The sequence below is a fragment of the Erpetoichthys calabaricus genome, chromosome 4 (assembly GCF_900747795.2).
Source record: "Erpetoichthys calabaricus chromosome 4, fErpCal1.3, whole genome shotgun sequence".
In the NCBI taxonomy this organism is placed as follows: Eukaryota; Metazoa; Chordata; class Cladistia; order Polypteriformes; family Polypteridae; genus Erpetoichthys; species Erpetoichthys calabaricus.
The window spans coordinates 127,658,270-127,677,283 of record NC_041397.2 but is presented as its reverse complement, the minus strand read 5'-3'; the positions used below and the strand labels follow the sequence as shown (position 1 = coordinate 127,677,283).

The following is a 19,014-nucleotide window of genomic DNA, read 5'->3' as shown; positions in this document are numbered from 1 at the left end:
ACTTTAAAAAAGATGAGCAGTTTTCCTGAGTACAGACTATAAGTCAGCAGTTTGACAAAAAAGTTTGTTCTTCAGCTTTGCGTACACAATTAATTTTTTATATGTAATTGTTTATTAATAAACAATTCACCTTTAGTTCATTAGTTTAAGTAAGTCATATTAATAATCAATTAATCCATAGCCTATTAATACAAACTAGTAATATACTTATATTGTTAAAATGATTATACAGTTAATGGTTTCCCTCTTTTAACAATCTTAATGCATTCAAAGAATTCTTATACTTGCAAATATATATATACATATACATTTTCTTAGCATCAGCTGGTTTGCATAACAATATATTTTCCATCCACCCAAATGCACACAGATAGTAATCATCAAGGCATTTTAGATCTGTTTATCTAAGTACAAATATAGGTCAAAAGGTCCTCAGTCCAAGATTCTTTGTTCAACTATTATTTAATATATTGATTTTAAAATTTTTTATTATTTCACAACAGCCATAGTGGAATTATCTAGTACAACAATGACAGGCAATGATAGCCACAGTAGTAAGGACACAGTTTTAAAATATCAAATCACCAGGTCTACTATATTTAAATGTGTTTTAACCTTTTATTATAAGAATGTTTCATAATTATAGCCTGATGTGTTTATAACTTGTACAGTAGGAACAGATGTCTTTTTTTGGTTTCTTTATTCACAGATTTGAGTCTAATATGAAATCATCATATTAGTTTTTATTTCATAGCATATTGGTTTTAATCTCTGAATATGTGATACAGCCTGACATAAACATTAATTTATTAAACAGCAACATATAAAAGTTAAATAATTAATAAGCATACTTGAATGTAGTGGAACAAAAAACATTAACCCATAAACCATTTTTGTTCTTTGTTTATAGCCAGGCCCAAAGGAGTCCCCGTGTATTTTATCGACATGACCTAATAAACCAGCTACAGCATACCCATGCTCTGATTACACTAGTAACTGAAAACCTTTCTACTTACATGGAAAGTATAAAACAGTTTGTTAAAGGTAAGTAAAAAGTGGAGAGTGGTCACAAGAACCAACACAGAAAACTTTATCTAATTACAAGAAATTGTACTTGCTTCTGAGGTTTATATATACAGTATGTATGTATGTACACTATTTGCAGCTGGAGATCCACAAAGGGAGAAAATGAATCATGTATCAAAGTTTTTATTCCTGAGCTTTCAGCCCCTACTAGGGGCCTTCATCAGAGGATAATGCTTAGACTTACAAGAATCAAGGCAATATATAGCAAAAAATTATGTAGTGGAGGGGGGGGGGCTACTGTAAGTCAGTGTGAAGGGGGGGTTATTGGTTGTAAAGATTTTATTTATTATGAACATGTTCTTCTTAGGGCGGCACGGTGGCGCAGTGGGTAGCGCTGCTGCCTCGCAGTTGGGAGATCTGGGGACCTGGGTTTGCTTCCCGGGTCCTCCCTGCGTGGAGTTTGCATGTTCTCCCCGTGTCTGCGTGGGTTTCCTCCGGGCGCTCCGGTTTCCTCCCACAGTCCAAAGACATGCTGGTTAGGTGGATTGGCGATTCTAAATTGGCCCTAGTGTGTGCTTGGTGTGTGTTTGTGTGTGTCCTGCGGTGGGTTGGCACCCTGCCTGGGATTGATTCCTGCCTTGTGCCCTGTGTTGGCTGGGATTGGCTCCAGCAGACTCCCGTGACCCTGTGTTCGGATTCAGCGGGTTGGAAGATGGATGGATGTTCTTCTTAAGTTTGCTTATGCTCACCGCCCCCCCCCTCACTATGTTATTTTATGCTGTATATTGCCTTTGATTCTTGTAAGTCTAAGCATTATCCTCTGATGAAGGCCCCTGGTAGGGGCTGAAAGCCCAGGAATAAAAACTACTTTATATAGAATTATTATTATTATTATTATTATTATATATATATATATCTCAAAAATTTAAAGGAACACTTTTAATCAGAGTACAGCATCAAGTCAATGAGACTTCTGGGCTATTGATCTGGTCAGTTAAGTAGAAGAGCGGGTTGTTAATCAGTTTCAGCTGCTTTGGTATTAATGAAATTAACAACAGGTGCACTAGAGGGGCAACAATGAGACGACCCCCAAAACAGGAATGATTTAACAGGTGGAGGCCACTGACATTTTTCCCTCCTCATCTTTTCTGACTTGTTTTATCATTAGTTTTGCATTTGACTATGGTCAGTGTCACTACTGGTAGTATGAGGCGATACCTGGACCCTACAGGATGGCATATCAATACGTGCCATTGCCAGAAGGTTTGCTGTGTCTCCCAACACAGTCTCAAAAAGGGCATTGAGGAGATTCCAGGAGACAGGCTGTTATTCTAGGAGAGCTGGACAGGGCCATAGAAGGTCCTTAGCCCAATCAGCAGGACCGATATCTGCTCCTTTGGGCAAGGAGGAACAGGATGAGTACTGCCAGAGCCCTACAAAATGACCTCCATCAGTCCACTGTTGTGAATGTCTCTGACCAAACAATCAGAAACAGACTTCATGAGAGTGGCCTGAGGGCCCGACGTCCTCTAGTACAGTGGTCCCCAACCTTTTTGACAGCAAGGACCACTTTATTAGATGCAAATTTTTCCACGGACCGGTCGGGGGGGGGGATGTTGGTTGGGGGGGGGGGCCAGTTTTATACACAATTTACATAACATTTCTATTATTATTAAAGTTATTAAGCAGTTCGCATACGTTTGCAATCTGAGATTTTTCTTCTTTTTTTGCATATAACAAAGACATATGCTTTACATTTGCCAATCCAACAGATTGCACATCACAAACATTAACACTGCTATCTTTTTTTCGTGTCTGCCGTTTCTATAGGAGGGTGACAATGAGTTAAATTCCAATGGATGTTTTTCAAATGTTGACAAGCAATAAGCAAAAGGAATCAATGAAAACCACAGACAACAAAAACAGCAAAAAAAAATAAAAAACAGTACGAGGAAAGTTCGAAGAAAGAGATTTTTTTACAATGTTTCTGTTTGGGGATCGTTGTGCAAACGTGCACAACTGAGCTGCGACCACAGATCTAACTGCTCTGTGGATGATTCATTCAAGCATTTCAAGGTCACTTCATTGTAATGAAAGCATCTGTTGAATGTACTTCGTAGTAACGTGATTTCTATAGACTCGTGTCATATGGGGAAACTGTCAGGACCATAAAAATACTTTGTTGTAATACTCTCTCACCTCGGTCTCTCTCCTCTCTCTGCGCTGCTGCAAAGCCCCGCCCGCCAAGCGTTCTGAAAAGTCTGAGTGAGTCGCCGTTGCCGGCAGTTCTCTCGCGGCCCGGCTGTCAGACGGCTGCGGACCGGTAGTGGGCCACAGACCAGGGGTTGGGGACCCCTGCTCTAGTAGGCCCCATGCTCACTGCTTGGCACAGTGGGGCTTGATTGGCATTTGCCATAGAATACCGGAATTGGCAGGTCCACCACTGGAGCCTTGCACTTTTCACAGATGAGAGCAGGTTAAACCTGAGCACATGTGACAGACTTAAAAGGGTCTGGAGAAGCCGTGGAGAATGTTATGCTGCCTGTCACATCATTCAGCATGACCGGTTTGGTGGTGGGAAAGTGATGGTCTGGGGAGGCATATCCATGGAGGGACACACAGACCTCTACAGGCTAGACAATGGGACCCTGACTGCCATTAGGTATCGGGATGAAATCCTTGGACCCATAATGATTTTTGTTCCCTTTCAGATCTGATGTGTTTTCAAAGTGTTCCTTTAATTTTTTTGAGCATTTTATATAAAATGCTAATTCTTTTTAATTTCATACAGTTTCTCTCTTGAATTTTTGGTTCATTGCAGAAATAGCACAATAGTGTAGAAGTGCTAGGAACTTGACTTGAAATTGTGAAAGTCCTGGTCTGTGTGGAGTTTGCTGTTTCACTCTAGTGCACTCAGTCCTTCCTTGAGATGCGCTTTAGGTTGACTGGTATCTTTCACTTGGCCCAGTGTGAGTGAGTACAGATATGTGAGTGTGTTTTGCAGTAGACTGACTTCCTTTCCAGGATTGCTTTCTACCTGCTGGGATAGACCTTGGCTGTCAGTAATGGAAAAGTCAAGTTTCAGAAAATGGATGGATAGATGGATGAATGAATTATTACTAGTTTTGCGTCATACTTTCTTATTTTAGGTAGTGAATTACAAAAAATAATGGGATTATCTAAATGCATAATTAAAGTAAAGTCTAATTGTACACTCTAGTACAAACACTAGTTACTCATTCTAAAATTCAGCCGTTCTGTTCAGTTCAATTCAAAGAAGTAAGTGTAGTTTGTCAATGGGTTTTTACTGAAGACCATGACATCACAGTATAATGAGAAATGTGGGACTGGTTTTATATTGGTGTGCGTTCAGCTACTATGACATTTTGGGTACATTTTGAGAACTGGGTTAAACCTCTTATTTCAGATACTATTTTAATGCTGGATGGGTTTCATTAAACTGAGTAGGAGAAGCAGGAAGAGGACTAGATTTATTTGAATAAGCAATGGTGAAAAAGGAAGAGATTAAAATTAAAAATTAAATTAAAAACAATTAAAAACTAAATATGTGATCCAGACATTGAAATGCAGACTGTATTTGTGCACATTACTGTCCAGGGAAACAAGTTACGTTCCCCTGGCTGACTCGCTAACCGAAATGATTCACTCTGTATCAACATCTTAATGATGAATCATTTTGAATGCTGGTAATTAAAAGAAACAAATGTCTATCAGCATGTTCTGCCGGTGGACAACTTAAAGCTGAACCTTTTCTATTCATATGTTGGTGACTTTAAATATAAACCTGTGGTACAATCTGAGCAGATATGACCTCATGTTTCTGCTGCCTATAAGCCTGTTATTGACAAATGGGTCATGATGATGGGTTCTTGCCTGGCCGGGAAACCGTGATAAAGAAAGAATATAGATGGACAGGCATCCCAGCTGCAATGTTTAGTGCCCTCCTGTTTGGGAGTCCATTATGAGGGATGGACAAGGAACAGGGGTTGTTATTTCTGCTTTCTTTTGAACATATCCTAAAATTTATAAAGGACATCATGGCCAGGATCAAAATTATAATGCGTCAGGTGCCACCCTAGATAGTATAGTAATGGTGATAAATTACCTGCACTTTTGTTTATTTTTAGTTAATACATCACTTTTTGAGGGTAAAGTCAAGCTTCGTAAGATATACATGCCAAAAAAATATTGCTGTTAAAAATGTTTTCTGGGCTTTGTAGGAAGTATTAGACTAATTGCACTCCATATTGAAAATAATCAATTTATATGCTAATTGTTAGACCGAAGTACCACTGCCACTACCACTGCTGAATTTGGCCAATGTGTTTTTGTATTATCTATCATCTGTAGCCCTCTTCACTACTGGTTGACACAGTGAGTAATAGTTTACCAGTCTCTATTAACAATGTGTTCAGAATTGTCAAAAAACAAACAAAAAAAAAACAAAACTAGTGGACAACATCCAGCCTGTTCTCTGTATGGTACTACATAAAGAGTCAGTATGTATTCATTAACACTTAGGGGAAAGCAAAAGGCAAATAGCCTTACCATTAATAACAGATTTGAATTATAACCTAAAGTATGTTCAAATGAAATTGGAGATCTCTTGTAGTACAACTAATTCTAAACCACTGAAGAATGAAAACACATATAAGTAAATGTAAGAATAACCAATATTATGAAAATCAGAAATATTACTTTGCCATTTATAGTGCATTAAGTAAATAAGTAATCTTCATTTACAATTAAGAAGCTACCCTAACATTTTAGCTATTCTTTAATCAATATCATTTAACCTATAATTTATAATGTTGCATAAAGTTTTAATTTTATTTATGTATATTTTTTGTTTTGTTTTTCTTTTTCTTGTCACCAGTGCATTCAGGATATGACCCACAGACTGTTAGAGAGGGTAGTCGGTACAGCCATGTACAAGAAGTCCAGGAAAGATTATATTTTTTAAGGTATGTTGAAATTTAGAAAAACACAGAATTGCAGGTAACATTGTACATTAATTTGTAGAAGTGTAAAGTATTAACATAGTAAAAAATAGTTAATAATTTGTGAGTACTTGCTGCAGAGATAAATGTATCTAGCTGGCTTTTTTGAAAATACCTCGATATTTGTGATTATAAGTCATGTAATTTAGGAAGTTATAGTAACTATTCAAAAGTCTTGAAGTAAAAGTTCTTTCAAAAATATTGCCATTAAATGTTTTTATCAATCAATAAACTTTCTAGAAAGTGCAGTAAACTATAAATAAATAAATATTTGTTGTAACCACCTTTTCCCTTGAAAATAGCAGCAGTTCTCTTAGGTTCACTGTCATGAAGTTTCTAAAGGTGCTTGTGTGGTAAGCTATTCCAAACCTCTTAAAACCTGCCACTGTTCCACCACAGACGACTTTGTCTATATTTCTTGCTTCTCTGCAAGTAATCTCAGACTAACCTAATGATGGTGAGATCAGGGCTGTCTGATGTAGGATTCCATAATCCTCTTTTCATTGCAGGTAATTTTTTGTACTGTTGGCTGTGTTTTGGGGGTCAGAGTGAAGGTAAGAACGATTGGACACCTCTCTGATGGTAATGTACCGAGGTGGGGTGGGGGCATCAACTTTGATGAAACAACTGTTTGCAGAAATGCAACCTCAAACCTGCAGGGAACGTCCATCATACTTCACTGTTGCCTGCGGACATTTATCCACATACTTTTCTCTAGCCCCTTCAGCAGACAAACTGCATTTTTTTATAGCCAAAAATTTCAAATTTTGACTCCTCATTCCAGAGCATCTGCATCTTATTGTGCATAGGTGAGTTATTTGGCAGAATGGATTTTTGTTCGAAACTCTTCCATAAAGACTACCTCTGATAAGACTTCTCTGGGATGTACTAAGATCCTGCTGGTTCCTACCAGCTCTGAGCTGATAGCTGAGCTGGACATCTTTTTTTTTTTTTTTTTTTTATTTTATTTATTAATTTTATTGTAATCATTCCATACAAAGAGATCAACTTATAACAAAAAAAAAAAAAATTGAAGACAAATCAAACCCCACCCCTGAGAAGGAGAGCTTAGCCAAAGGAGAATTGCTTAGGGCTTTTTAATAAGGCAACAATAAACAAAAGAAAGGAAGAACTATATATTGGTAAATAAACAATGGAGAAGGAAAATAAATGCGGTTATAGTTATTTCGCTTATTCTAAAATAATATTGATTAGATCATGCCAGGTTTTGAAAAAATTCTGTACAGATCCTCTAACTGAGAATTTGATTTTTTCCAATTTCAAATAATATAAAACAACGGTTTCCCACTGAGTTATCAGAGGAGAGTTAGGATTCTTCCAATTTAACAAAATAAGTCTGCGTGCCAAAAGTGTAGTGAATGCAAACACCGAACACAGCGGTTAATGGGTTAGGAGGGATTGTGACCCCAAGGCTGTCTGAAAGACATTTAAAAATTTTGGTCCAAAATGATGTTAATTTGGTGCAGGCCCAAAACATGTGACCCAGTGAGGCAGGAGCTTGGTTGCAGCGTTCGCAGGTTGGATCCGTCCCTGGAAACATTTTGGACAGTTTTAAGCGAGACAGGTGAGCTTGATATATAATTTTTAGTTGAATAATTCTATGCTTTGCGCATATGGAGCTCGAGTGAATTCTCTGCTTTGCTACCTTCCACTCCTTTTCTGATATATTAATTAAGAGATCTTCTTCCCAATGTCCTCTTGGGTCTTTGAAAGGTAGGGACTCTAATAAGATTTTATATAATGCAGAAATGGTTTTTAATTCCTCGAAATTGAGCAGTATTTTTTCCAGCATGTTGGAAGGTACGAAGTGAGGAAAATCAGGCAGTTTCTGTTTAACAAAATTTCTAATTTGAAGATAGTGAAAGAAATGTGTAGCTGGGAGGTTGAATTTGGAACGTAATTGTTCAAAAGATGCAAATATGTTGTCTATATAAAGATCTGTGAGCATTTTAATCCCAAAACTTTTCCAGGTATTAAAAACTGGATATATTTGCGAGGGTTGAAAGAGGTGGTTCTCTTGCAGAGGTGCCACAGATTAAAGATTTTCCATCTTAAAATGCTTTCTAAGTTGGTTCCATATTCTGAGTGAGTAAAGCACAATTGGGTTATTAGTATATTTGCGATAACTTGCATTTATTGGAGTGCAGAGCAGGGAATATAAAGAAGTACTACAGGATTTTACTTCTATTGCAAGCCAAGCCTGTGTATGTTCATTTATTTGTGTCCAGGTTTTTATGGCTTGTATGTTTGCTGCCCAGTAATAAAACTGAAAATTAGGTAAAGCCATGCCACCTTCTGCCTGAGGTCTTTGTAGGGTCGCTCTTCGGATACGTGGGTGTTTTGAGTTCCAAATGAATGAGGTTATTGTTGAAACTAATTGCTTAAAAAATGATTTATTGATATATATTGGAATGTTTTGAAATAAAAAAAGAAGTTTAGGAAGGATATTCATCTTAACAATGTTAATTCCTCCAGCTAGAGTGAGATGAAGGGTTGACCATCTATGCAAGTCTTGCTTAAATTTTTTCCATACAGACGGCAAAATTTTGTTGATAAACAGCTTTATGTTTACTTGTGATATTTACCCCTAGGTATTTAAACTGATCTGCTATGGTAAAAGGTAGGGTGTCCAATCTAATATTATATGCTTGTGAATTCACTGGAAAGAGTATACTTTTATTCAGATTAATTCTGTGACCGGATATCTTTTGAAATTCTGTTAGTGCTGTTAGAACTGCAGGCACAGAGTTTTCTGGGTCTGATATATATATATATAAAAAATAAAGCTGGACATTTTTTGATTTTCAAAAGGAAGTAAGCTTCATGTATTTTTCATTTTCTGCATTACTTTTCTGTGGCCAACTATGGTGTTTCCTCTGCCTGGCCTGTTTATTTGAGCTTCTTTAGAAAAGATGGACTACTAAATTTCCTGCTTAGGGAAACCTTGATGATGCCGGATGAGCACCTTCTGTTTTGTTGTCATGCTCACCTTTGCTCTGGTGTAAGATTTGCAGCCTAAACTGCCATATCTACCATAACCACACCTTTTAGTATGGTTATCCCTTGCCCAGTTTTATTCTCTCTACACAGGTGGTTACAGTTTCACTTAATCTCTTTGGTTCAAACTACACATTATGTCAATGATCATTAGCACCTGTTTGTTATAGTTGCTTAATCCAGCACTGGACTGTTATGTTTCAGCCAAAGTAGCCCCCACCCCCCCACCACAACTGGCTGGAGTTCAAATGTCTCATTTTTGCCTTTTGTTAATTGCTTCACTATTTGGAACACTAAACTACACCTTCTCTATTGACATGCTAATCCAGAAGACATGAAATAATCATCGAAGGCAAATATTTTTGTGAAGTATCTAAAATGTCTACTTGGCAATAAGGATACTGCCACTTCTGCTTCAAATGGATAATCAAAACAAGGTAGACAATGTACACATGGCATAACATTTAGACATGTTTGATGTCTAAGTTAACTGATATAAAACTGATAACTAATGTGAAGCATCTCACATTTTTGTTAACTTCAGCCCAGAGTCAGTTACTGAATTAAATTTTTGTTAATTAGTTTTGTAACAATGAGTCATATTCAAAAGTAATCTCGTTAATAGAATGCAAAACATGTTAAGAGACTACACTAAATATGTGCATTTTAAAAGCACTTTACACTGGAGTTAAAAATGGAGCTCAAATTGGCTTGTGGTGGCTCAATAGCTTTCATACAGAGCAAATTGCATTTATTGTATAGCAGGAATATGAATGGTACACAATGGGCAAGAAGATCTGGGGCTTGTCATGATTGTTTGTGTGTATCAGGGACTATGGATTATGAGTTTGGTGCCAGAGATCTGGGGCTTAAGCCACTGAAGCCTTCCACCTCCCAAAGGCATATAATATTGTTCCATAAGTACACTCTTAGATGTGCTTACATAATTAATTTCACCTTCCTTTTATTCCCAGAGAAGTGACTTTTTTGTACTATTATTGGTTAACTTACCTAAAGCTGCAGGAGAGGGGCACTAATGTGTGAGCTGTTTGCATGCCTGCTCTGCTCTCAGTGGTGTTTGACTTATCTCAGTGGCTATCAGATGAGTAAAAGAGGAAAATGCACAAAATATAAAAGTTGAAGCAACGCACCTTAAAATGGTACCTACATCACAGGCCCTTCTCTCATTCTTTTGTTGTTCTGTCTTGTTTAGTCTTCACTGTTTTTCTTTCCTACCTCTAGGTATTTCTGCACTCAATATTGCTGTTAGTTTTCAGTGCAGGTGTTGGTACCCCAAATCACTTTTTAAATGCAAGTACATTTATACAGATGCCATAAATATTCCACATTCAACACCATGGGTTTGTTAGCCCCTGAATATTCTGTACACAACCTGCAATTTAGAGTACTATATTTTATTGCTGTCAGGAAGAACAAATTGTTGTTTGAAGTAGGTTCAGAGAACATAAACTCTAATAATGAAAACAGGAATTAGAGGATTTATTTTTGTTCTTATTTGTTGGGAACTAACAATGGCGCTAGTTTGATGGTGTTGGGTGTGTTTTCATGGCACACATTGGGCCTGTTGATACGTATAGAGCAATCTCTTAATTGAAAATCATTGTTGATCAGTTGTATCCATTCATAGGAGCAGCATACATATTTGCAAGTGGGCTTTCTCAGTAGTAAATTGCTCTACACCAAAAGGCTAGAAAAGATCTTGAATGAAAATCAATTTATTGTAATGCAGTTATTCACCTAGTTACTATGCCTTAATCTAGTTGAACATTTTTTTTTTGGCCTCGGAACCCCTGCAGATTTTATTTTTTTTGGTTTTTTTGTCTTCCCTGGCCATTGGACCTTACTTTTTTCTATGTTAATTAATATTGCCTAATTTTATTTTTTAATATAACTAGGGGGCTCCGCCCCCTACTCGCTTCACTCACCAACCCCCGGGTTTGGTAAACCGGATATACAATTTAAAGAGATTGTTATTTTCATGGGAATTGTTACATATGCATTATTTTCACTTTTACTTTAAAATTTCAGTTAAAATAATATTTGGAATTAAATTTTCTTCAAGATCGCATTAAATTTTGATTCTGTGTTTGGATTTACATTGTGACAATGCAATGTATAACTGCCCGTGAGTGGATATCGTTTCTTTCTCTCTAATAAATAAAAAACATTTTCGAATGTTTGTCCCTGTGATTTGTTAATTGTCATAGAAAAAGCTATTCTCACGGGAAACTGTAAATGTTTTAATATCAAGATCTCCCTTTGTGTCTGTTATTCGTGGAAAATGTACTATATTATCTTTCTTGTCACCTGTTAAAATTTTACATGTGAGAATTGTTCGACCAATTTTTAATACAACTAATCTTGTTCCATTGCATAGTCCATTACTCATACATAAATTACGCAATAACATTACGATACATCCTTCTTTCAACAGTAATTCGGCCGGTGGAAGACTGGACAGTGTTAATGCTTATAGATATTCTATGGGATATTGTAAATCGATGTTTTCATCTTCCGCACGATCACCACCAACTGCTTCAGCATAGTCTATTGATATGCATTTAATCAATTTGCCGTGTAACCAGTCGACAATTTTCGTGTTAATTCATTTGACTTTGTTTCTCACTGCCATATTTAGATGAATGGGTGATTCTAAACTAGATCTTTGTAAGTGTGTGTGAGTTTTAATAAGTAAGCCCTCTAATGGATTAGTGTCTGTCCAAGTTAAGTGCTGGAATGCACTTGATGACCGTGGTCTTGTTTGAAAATAATTGTAAGTAGGGCATGACATGAAAGACTCTAATGGCAAAAGTCTCTGTCTCGCGTGACTTGCTTCCAAAAAGTCTCTTCAAAAAGGGTAAAATAGGTTTATTACATTTAATAATATGGTCACTTACTATATAAAGCTTAATGTTTTAATTTAACTTTGACTAGATTAAAGCCCTGCCTTGAGATGAAGCCAGTAGGCCATGATGACCCAGGGGAGTTCATTGTGTCTAGCTGAGGAGACATATATTTTCTGGTGCATGAGAATGTTGTGTGTGGTGCATAAAGTCAAAATCTGACTTTTAATATTTTCTTAGACACTCTATTTTACATTTTTTAAAGGTTTCTGCTGAAGGATGGACAGCTTTGGCTTTGTGCACCAGAAGCCAAGAAAATCTGGAAATGCCTAGCTGAAAATGCTGCATTTCTTTGTGATCGAGAGGCTTGCTTCAAGTGGTATTCCAAGCTGATGGGCGATGAACCTGACCTCGACCCAGATATTAACAAGGACTTCTTTGAAAATAATGTACTGCAGCTTGATCCTTCACTCCTTACAGAAAATGGGATGAAGTGCTTTGAACGTTTTTTTAAAGCAGTGAACTTTAAAGAGGGAAAACTTGTGGCAAAGCGAAGGGTTTATTTGATGGATGACTTGGAATTGATAGGACTTAATTATCTTTGGCAGGTAAGTATAAAAAATCAGAAATAAATTAACCATTTTATAGCAGTATCAGTTCCTAAAGTGTGTTAAGTTGCTTATTAATTCCAAATCAGTAATTCTTATTCTGGATAAAGTAGCTTGACGTATTTAAATATGTTAATCAATTTTTATAGTCCAGCGAATTCTTGTATTGACAATTTGTACACTAAGTTTCTTAATCTGAAAACTATATCACTCTTATGTTTACCTTTAAAAAATAATTAAGTCAGGAAATTGTGAGTTTTATGTCTTTCTTTATGACATTAAATTAACTGACCTTGGTAGAAGGAGTAATTTACATTAAAAGAACATCCTGACATATCTATATCTTGATATTTTATGAAAAAGCTCACAGTAATACAAGTACCACGTATTCTTATTTATTTTTAGTGCTGGGCGGACCAAACTTCTATATCACGGTATTTTTCAAAATTTCACGGTATTCGATGGTATTTTTTTCCCATGCATGAGTAGATGTTAACTACATTTTCCACTGCAATTACTGCAGTAGATTTGCTAAGAATATCCTATTCCACTGTCATGAGCATTATACAAAAAAACATTTTAATGTGCACACAAGTATCAATACAGGTTTGCATGGCCCCCATAAAGTGATAGTTTTCAATGGGGTGGCACTAATGAAGAGAAGGAATCACATTGCATGACAGATGCAGTCAAAATATAGAACCTTTTTTACTGAACAAAGTTTGCAAACAACTTAAACTAAAATTTTGACAACATACTTTCAACCATCCAAAAAGGAATTTAGACTTAGTAAAATATCCAGAGGTGCTTGTCAAACGTTGTATTGCACTGAACATGTCTTAGAAAAGGAATAAATAGTAAATATTTTTTGTAAACCAACTACACTTTCTGTTGATGTTAACAATCTCTGTCCACTGACACGTTAGAGTGACTTTTTAAACAACTTTACCATCATTAAACTGCATAATATTTAAACTAATAAATAATAACAATAAAATAAATAACAGTGTAACTTTCAGTAATAATACTATTACTTCAAGACTTCAAGCCCAGGTGCATTACACAGTATTCACCAAATAAAAATAAAATAAAACAAGTGCAACTTGGTGATGACATCTTTACCAACTGAACCATCATTAAGGCAAATTGCATCAATATGGACCTTGCTTCAAGCTAAGCTATATACATAAATAATAAAACTGCAACTTGCATTTAAAATGCTATTTGTGGTATAGCCCACGGAAGCGTATTAGGGCCACAGTGAAGAAAAAAAAATACGGACACAGTGAAGAAAAAAAAAAACAACTATATGTCAAGAATAAAGTCGACATGTTGACTTCAATCTCGATGCTTATGTCACAATTAAAGTCGATATTTCCACTTTAGTTTAATTTTTTTTTTTTTTTTAATATTTTTATTTTATTAATTTTCATTGTAATCATTCCATACAAACAGATCAATTAATAACCCAACAAATTTGAAGACTAATCAAACCCCACCCCTGAGAAGGAGAGCTTAGCTAAAGGAAAATTACTTAAGGCTTTTTAATAAGGCAACATTAAACAAAAGAAAGGGAGAAGTAATTATCTATGTAAATAAGAGATGGAGAAGGGAGTTAAATGCGATAATAGTTATTTCTCTTATTCTAAAATAATATTGATTAAATCCTGCCATGTTTTGAAAAAATTTTGTACAGATCCTCTTACTGAAAATTTGAGTTTTTCCAATTTCAAATAATATAAAACATCGGTTTCCCACTGACTTATAAGAGGAGAATTAGGATTCTTCCAATTTAACAAAATAAGTCTGCATGCCAAAAGTGTAGTGAATGCAATCACAGTTTGCTTGTCCTTCTCCAATTCAAGTCCATCTGGAAGAACACCGAACACAGCTGTTAGTTTAATTTTGTCATTAAAGTAGAATGTCGTAAACTAAATTTCATCTTCAAATCAATGTTTAATTTACTAAATTTTTCTCAAACCCTGTCATAAGTTAATGTAGCACATTAAATGATTTGTGTTAAATGTTCCCCGACCCAGTAGTTAATTGCAACGTGCTTCTTAAACTGACTTCCTCTACACTAAGAGGAGGCGCAGGCAGCGATCACCGCACAGAATCCATTCACTTCATGATATTCTTCCTCTCTGAAAATTTAGATTGCTAGGATAAATACTTGATATCATTTTCATGATGAAATGCATTAAAGCATGTATTAAACATGCATAGTGGTGTGGCGGTAGTGCTGCTTCCTCGCAGTAAGGGGTCCCCAGGTGTACATTCAGTGTAGAGAACTTTATGACAGGTGTGACAAGGCTCCAAAAAAACTGGATGTATGAATGGGTATCACACAGGTTTAACTGAAATATTGTGTAAATGTTGGGTTTGTGATCTGGTGGTCGGAGACATGAACACAGAATTCAATGGATGTTCTTCTGAGCGGGCTTGCTTTATTGCATGCATGCTGTCTCTGTCTGACGTACCAAACCCCCAGATCCTATCCTTCCTTTTTCTTTCTCCACATAACCAATCACCACACAATAAACGTCTTTGTGAAATTAAAACTAGTTATAAACTCAGTCCACGTAGCGTTCAGAACTATAAAAAAATCTTCGTTGTACATGTTTAATTATGCCATCCATTCAGGTTTGTGCCCATCCCAGCAAGCACTGTGTGTGAGGCAGGAGCAAATCCTGAACGGGGCGCCAGCACATCACAGGGTGAATACGAGCAATACATACACTAGCAGGGTCAATATAGCGTAACAAAACCCCACATTCTGCATGACTTTGAAAGGAAACTGAAGCACGCCGAGTAAACCCACCAGAAATACAAGCAAATTCAAGGCAGGGAACACCCAGACCCCCTTGCTGCAAGGCAGCAGTGCAACCTCCACGCCACCGTGCTCCCACATGATTAATACATGCTTTAATGCATTTCATATCTTAGCATTCTAAACATTCAGGGAGCAGGAATATCATGAAATTAATGTATTCTGTGTGGTGTTCACTGCCTGCACCTCCTTTTAGTGCAAGAGGAAGTCAGTTTAAGAAGCATGTAGCGATTAACATGGCTCAGGGAACACTTAACACAAAGCATTTAATGTGCTACATAACTTATGACGGGATTTGAGAAAATATAGTAAATTAAAAATTCATTTTAAGATGAAGTTTAGTTTACGATGATCTACTTTAGTGACATTTTTCGAGAATAAAGTCAACATATCGACTTTAATCTCGACATAAACGGCAAGAATAAAGTAGAAATGTCGAGAATAAAGTCAACATGTCGTCACACTATTACACAGTACCCTGGTACATTACACAGTATTGAAAAAAATAAAACAAGTACAACTTGGCTTGCAGCATTATCCAGTAGTATAGAAACAGTATTCACACATTAACAGTATTCACACATTTGAACATAATGGTCCACATCTGACCTTTTAAAACCAAAGTATCTCCAGACAACAGACACGGCTGTCATCACGTTCAACTTTATTGTCTACTACAGCTTCAGTTTCGGAATGTTCTTTGTCCATTTTCACTGTTCAATACCTCCACGAACGCATGTACTCCGTTGCATGCTTGTTTAGTGGTGCAGCAGTGAAAAAGGTCCCCCTTTTAAACAGTTTCCCACTGCACCACATTCCGAACGTTGTTTAGGCAATTTAAACCGGTGTTGCGGTATAAGAAAAATCCATATCATAACAAAAATAAAAAACTGTTTTTGGTATGAACCGGTATACAGCCCAGCACTATTTATTTGTTCTTTTTTTTGAAAGATAGTATTGTGAACATGCATGTTTTAAATATAACATTTACATTTGTGACCACTGCTAAACACACATGCAGGATACGTAAATTGGCATGGATAAATTATCTCTTGTGTGTGTGAGCATGTGAGTGGTTTCATTCTATGATGGACTGTCATCTTGTCCAGGGATTTTTCTCCCATGCATGTTAGAATAAGCTTCAGCTACCCAACAAATCCTGCTCAGGATAAGCATGTTTAGAAAATGGATGGATTGATGGATGGCCATAAATTAAAATCAGAAGTACTGCTAATATGTTAAAATCAAGAAGTTATGAACCTGTATTTGTTAGAGCTGCATCCCCTTGACACCAGAAAAAATGGCTTTAAATCCTTGCCTGAACACCGACCATGTGGAGGTACCATGTTCATCCTATGTCCACAGTGGTTTTTCGTGGCCCTCCAATTTCTTCTCCCCTAACATCTTGCTTCCTCACTGAAAAAAATTAGCCTTTTATGAAACAATGTGGATGTGTGCATTAGTTTACTCCATAATTGATTGGCATACTATTCAGGTATGGTATTTGCCTTGTGCCCAATGACGAGGAAGGCTCTTAACTTCCCACAATCCCATGATGGAAAAAAATAATTTTGCTATTCATGAATTCTTTTCAATTAGGTTGTTCTTCATGGACTTGATGATATTTCCAGCAGAGCTATTGATTTATTGAAAGAAATGTATACAAACCTTGGACCAAAATTGCAAGTTAAGCAGGTTAGTGGTCACAATGAGATTCATTGTAATGTGTGGTGTATTGGCGTTGACCAATCACAGTATGTTTGAGATTACAAGAATTTGCTGTTCTTATTTTTATGAGTTGTTAATACCATTTCAATTCAAAGAGAGATTAAAATTTGAAGATAGAGAAAATTACAATTTAGAAATTACTAGGTTGCTCAAAATCAAATAACTAAAATATTTATATTGTCTAGAATAAAATTACCCAAAGCAAAATTACCCAATTATTGTTGACATAATTACCGAAAACCAACAACCTTAAGTAGGGTTTAAAAAAATGGTCATTCTCACTGTTTGACTTGGGCAACAGAGTAGTAGGAATGCACATTCATGCCACCTGCTTACCAATTGTCTGTCTCTCTGCTAATCTTTAAAGAACTAACAGTATTTGCATAGACTTGAACAGGACATGACTTCCATCTGACAGGGTGTTTCTAGTTCCCTTGAGGGGTTATGGAAGTAAAAATATGCTTTAATTTGCAACACCATTTTAAAAATTAGGGAAACAAACTATTTGGCTGTTCTATTTGTGGTACTACAGGTTCATTACTTTTAAGCCACCCACTAAACGGGGCTCAGCACCCCTTATGATGCCCTTCTAACCATAATGCCAGAGATGCATTCCCACTGCTACTGTGGATTTTTCTTTTTCTATTAAGTCCTTTAGACAGGAATGCATCTTTAGTTTCAGTTAAAACATTTTTGAAAAAAAGTACAGAACATAATTTTCTGAGTATGGTATTAAGATTATTAAAGATTATTTAGAAAATAAGAAGAGAAATGAGCTTTCATTTATTGGATGCTGAGAAAAAAATCATGCATATTTATTTCAAAATTTTAAGACAGATACTTATATTGTATTTGAGAAATATATCATGTTTTCCTGTCATACAGGTAGAGATTCGCGAAGATTTTATCCAGTCTTGTTTTGATCGATTAAAAGCTTCATATGGCATGCTATCCATATTAAAAGGTGAAAAGAATAATAATAATTGTGCCAGAGAAGAAGCAAACCAAATGATACGTGTTTTGACTGTTTTGAGGGAGTATATCAATGAATGTGACAGTGAATATCGTGAAGAAAGGACAATTCTTCCTTTGTTAAGGTATATGAGCAAATTTTTTTTATAAAATTACTAGCCATTGATTTGTAATTGTTTTTGAATCAGTTTTTTTTTTTTTTGCGTAGTTGATACTGTTTCTATATTAAGGTTTAATGTATATAAAAGCATCAGTTCTTCATACATGATTTATATCCATCCTGCCCACAGCAAACAAGATAGTATAAATAATGATTAAACAATTAGCTTCTTCTCAAAACCTTCTCAACCCTGCTATTAAATACCATATTGACAGTAGTGACCCTATAAACTAAGACTTTTTAAGCCCTTTTTTAAGAATAAAATACAGTGTATATTGGTTTTCTCCCAACCAAGTCCCTTTGCATAAAGAGTTTTCATTTGTTGCGCCTCACCATTTTTATATTGCTGTACATCGTCATGTCTTAGTAGGTTCAAAAAACCTTGCAAGACACCTAAAACATGTTATTACTTTTCACGTTTCAAATAATTAAGATGCAGGGTGAACAGTTAGTGCAGGTCTTTACCAGTCTTGGCCATTTCTTAGTTTATGCATGTGCCCTTTTGTGACACGGGCAGGAATGTGCAAAACACATTAATCTTCATCCCCGGAAACACTGCTTTATTTCTTTCTCAGTGCCCATTTAAATCCAGTTTTTAAGTTCAAATTTAGCATTCAGATATTTCAGCATTTCAACACAAACAAGGGTCAAAATTTAAACATCACTTACAATGCAAACCTCATTTGTCTGAGTATGATAACATTTCCCGGACTGTTCAAAAATTATGTCTGAGAGAGTGTTGAAAAAAAGTCTTTCAAAGTGCTTTGTCACTGAATTGTTGCTTATT

At 36.1% G+C, this 19,014-nt stretch overlaps 1 protein-coding gene across 1 annotated transcript in view; it reads left to right on the top strand.

The window, feature by feature from the left end:
- The window catches only part of LOC114651133 (probable ubiquitin carboxyl-terminal hydrolase FAF-X), a 229,739-nt gene that overhangs the window by 92,797 nt on the left and 117,928 nt on the right, over positions 1-19,014 (top strand). The window contains exons 13-17 of the mRNA XM_051926139.1: positions 911-1,044; positions 5,924-6,011; positions 12,195-12,537; positions 16,967-17,062; positions 17,981-18,192. Of these exons, the coding sequence (XP_051782099.1) occupies positions 911-1,044; positions 5,924-6,011; positions 12,195-12,537; positions 16,967-17,062; positions 17,981-18,192 (873 nt within the window). The remainder of the gene's footprint in view (positions 1-910; positions 1,045-5,923; positions 6,012-12,194; positions 12,538-16,966; positions 17,063-17,980; positions 18,193-19,014) is intronic.